This window comes from Triticum dicoccoides, chromosome 2B (genome assembly GCF_002162155.2).
Source record: "Triticum dicoccoides isolate Atlit2015 ecotype Zavitan chromosome 2B, WEW_v2.0, whole genome shotgun sequence".
Taxonomy (NCBI): Eukaryota; Viridiplantae; Streptophyta; class Magnoliopsida; order Poales; family Poaceae; genus Triticum; species Triticum dicoccoides.
In genome coordinates, this window is record NC_041383.1 from 818,567,963 (window position 1) to 818,571,789 (window position 3,827).

General features: G+C 44.5%; 1 protein-coding gene across 1 annotated transcript in view; it reads right to left on the minus strand.

The window, feature by feature from the left end:
• Positions 1–2,349: 2,349 nt before the first annotated feature.
• LOC119369002 (RHOMBOID-like protein 10, chloroplastic) overlaps positions 2,350–3,827 on the minus strand; it is a 2,323-nt gene continuing 845 nt past the window's right edge. Inside the window, exons 3-5 of the mRNA XM_037634086.1 lie at positions 2,883–2,981; positions 2,751–2,795; positions 2,350–2,651 (exon numbers count right to left, since the gene is read on the minus strand). Of these exons, the coding sequence (XP_037489983.1) occupies positions 2,571–2,651; positions 2,751–2,795; positions 2,883–2,981 (225 nt within the window). The 3' untranslated portion in view covers positions 2,350–2,570. The remainder of the gene's footprint in view (positions 2,652–2,750; positions 2,796–2,882; positions 2,982–3,827) is intronic.

Here is a 3,827-nt window from a genome sequence, read left to right on the forward strand (position 1 = left end):
GGCCCGAACCTGGGTAAAACATCGTGTCCCTCGTCTCCTGTTACCATCCGCCTAGACGCACAGTTCGGGACCCCTACCCGAGACCCAGGTTCGGGCCCTCTTGATGGAGGTAAAACCCTACGTCCTGCTTGATTAATATTGATGATGTGTGTTACAAGAGTAGATCTACCACGAGATTAAGGAGGCTAAACCCTAGAAGCTAGCCTATGGTATGATTGTTGTTCGTCCTATGGACTAAAGCCATCCGGTTTATATAGACACCGGAGAGGGCTACGGTTACACAGAGTCGGTTACAATGGTAGGAGATCTACATATCCGTATCGCCAAGCTTGCCTTCCACGCCAAGGAAAGTCCCATCCGGACACGGGACGAAGTCTTCAATCTTGTATCTTCATAGTCTTGGAGTCCGGCCGATCATGATAGTTCGGCTATCCGGACACCCCCTAGTCCGGAACTCCCTCAGCTATCTTTTAGGACTTATTTCTCCCTAAGAAAGAAAATTTATCAGACCCATATTGTTAGGATTTAATTTGCTATGAATTTATATATATACACACACATGAAGAGGTAGATTGTGATAAGAGAACATCCAGAAGTAATAATACAGAAACTTGCTCTAGATAATTAGCTAAGAGCCTTACTGTATGCTAGGGGTGTAGCCAAAAGAATAATCTGGTGCATGGTTGCATGCTCTCATAGGATGGTAAAAAGAGAGACCTAGTATTACATAGCATCTAGAGAAGGATGCAAAACTTTGATGAACATTTAAACAGTTGATACCTGCACAGCCAATCGTCTTGGCTAGTTCACCACATCAACTGCACAAGGCCAATAGGAGAGCTTCCATCGGAACAGAAAACTGATATCCTGTATTCATCTTTGCATTGTGAGCTTTATTCCTCTCAATAAAAGACACAAAATTTTGTATGTGTTTTTTGAAATTGAGGAAGTCCAACTTGACACCCTCATTCACATCACTTTTCTGCAACAGCAAGAAATTCAACTGATTGATTTCTTCGCATCTGCTTTGCGTTTTTATTCATTTGCTTTGGCTGCAGGTTTAAGTTGATAGGTTCAAAGTTGGGGATCAAATTTCTCAGCTGGATTACAACCTCCTGGGGTATGCACTGTCAAAAGATTCACTTTGGTTAGAGTGAGATATACACTTCGCCGTTGGTGGGCATTGAGTTGCACGTCATTTTGCTAGATTGCATGTGTACCAATGAGCATTAAAATCAAACAATAACCATAAGAGATTCACCTGTGAGATTCACCTGTAGGAATATACAATCAGCACAACAACGTGTAACAGCAGCATTGCAAAACACAACAAGGGAGTTCAGTAATACCTCAACTGAACTACAGATTAAATCAATGAAGAGATAAATAGTACACTAAAAAATAGTGCACCATAAGAGATTCACTTGCAGGAATATGCAAGAATCAGCACAACATAATAAATATGTAAAAGCACTAAGAAAATATCCCTAAACTGAACCGAGAGAGTGAGCGAGTGACAACATACAACACTAAGCTATGGATAGATGTTTATGGTTTCAGCATATCTTGTTGTTTGCACTCACAAAGATCAAACAGAAATACAGGCAGCATCCGGATGGGGGTATTGAATCAGTGGTCTAACTATGCTGTCCCTAACGTCGCTCCAATAGCAGTGTTGCCTCCACTCCACGCAGTCCTCGTATCCGTACATCTCGAGGGGCAGTGGATCCAAGGGAAGTGGAGGCAGAGGAGCATACCTGGCCACAGCAGATCCCAAACCGGTGCTCCCCCTGGATCGAATGGCCCTGCTACACGGAGGCTGGAAACAAGGCGATCTGGTCCTCTCCATCGCCTGGCCTCCCAGCGCCGCAAGAGTTGCGTCAGCTACTGCCACTGCATCTGGACCGCCGCGTCCACGCCTTCCTCGAGCGTGATGGTGGCAATGTTGGTAGCGCGGGCGTCGGGCTCGCCACCGATCTTGCCGTGCGTGGCAACGATGATCCCCACATCGTCCTTCACCTCGTACCACAACGATTGGTCAATCCAGAGAAGGAGATAGGCAGTCAAGGAGGAGGGGGCGGCGCAAGGCTGGTATACGGCTAGGAGAGAGGAGCGGGGAGGGGGAGGCGCGGCGGCGGCGGGACGCGAGAAAGCGATGCGGTTGCGTGCGAGATTGAGGCTTGCTTCATGATTTTTTTTTAGACATGCTTCGTGGGTAAGGAAAAGCACAGGGAGGAGCTTTTGACTGTACGCGGGCTAGTCACAAGAGCGAGGTGAGTGTTGTAAATAACCTGCGATAGTAAAACCTGAGGATGTGGCACGCGCGAGCGTTCACCCCTTCTGCACACGTTAATGTTTTAAACTAGCTGAAAGCCCTGTAGTATACAGTACGACAGGCTCCAAAGAAAGGTGTTTCCAACAAGGAGACTGGTCTACTGGGAGATGTTTGCACTTTGCAAGCACTCCTATCAGCTCAGTTAGTAAAGGTATTTGCACCTTCCAGAGCAATATAGGGACCGCCCTGTCAATTTTATGTGTAAGCCGTGCACATTACTGTGGTCTTGTGCTACTCATTGGCTGAACAACGGGCGCCGTTTCCAATCTGGACCGTAGAACCATTCTACAGCTGCTCCCCCAAGAAATCCTCCCAGCTGCACGAATGTGAAACAATCCAAGTAAGCTAGCCAATCAAGCACATCATCTGTTGCCAAAATTAACGAATTCTGTAGAAAATTGTATGGGAGACATACATGTGCCCAGTTGTCGATGCGCTGCCTAAGAAGGATGCCGATACCCTATCAAATGGAACACATGAGACGTGCAAATGCATGGGAGGCAACAAGTAGACGACAAAACACAAAGACAGATATCAAAATTAGTACCAGATTTATTAGAACCACAATTTTAACACTCTCCAAAACTTCCTCTCCGTTTCGGAAAAGTTCTTTGTGCCTCCATATATAAACAGCATATGCACCGACCTGAACATGAAGATAGAGGAAGGTTAACCAAACAGTGAGATGCAAGAAATTTGTAGTGCACAAGTACAACAGATAAAACCAACCACATTACATGCCAGTTTCAGTCAAGATGTGAGGGATACAAGGTTTGGCCATTCAGAATAAATCTGTATTATGCAAGTTGCTTTTATGTTCTTGGACTAAACATGTGATGCAGCAACTATTGATGCGGAACAAATACTAAGGTCCCAAGCCTCTGTCACTAGAAACAGGGGGACTTACACCTTTGAGCCCTGAATGAAGGTGAATTGGCATTTTTTCTGTTCATTTAGATCAGTATATTCACCTTAAAAGATGGATCCGGAATTAGTTAGGAAGACTGGTTGGGCAGCTCTAGACTTCGGAAAGTACCCATGCCTAGTATAGGCAGAAAAAATTAAGCAGTACACATCGACATTGCAGAGACATTACAAACCTTCCCGCCAAACATCTCCTCCAGCTATATTATTAGATATCGCTGGCCCCGGACTTTTTAGAAGAGCAAGACAAATTTTGCATTCACAAATAGTCAGCTCTTGGTGAAGCCTCCCTACTTTGGCTGTGCATAGAGATGTTTCTAAGATGAACAAGCACCTACGAAAACTCAAGGTCCCATTAAAAGTTACAATCTTCATTGGGTATTAAGATAGGATTTAAAAAAAGTTAAAGCGTATCGAAATGGAAAGGTAGCCAAGGAAGAGTGTGACTAGTTCAAAATAATGTCATGTTCCTTGCGAATTAAATATGAATTAAGCACTATAGGGTCAAGCACACATGATCTTTGTATTGAATACAAACAAAATGAGGACACACCTAACCTCTACATAG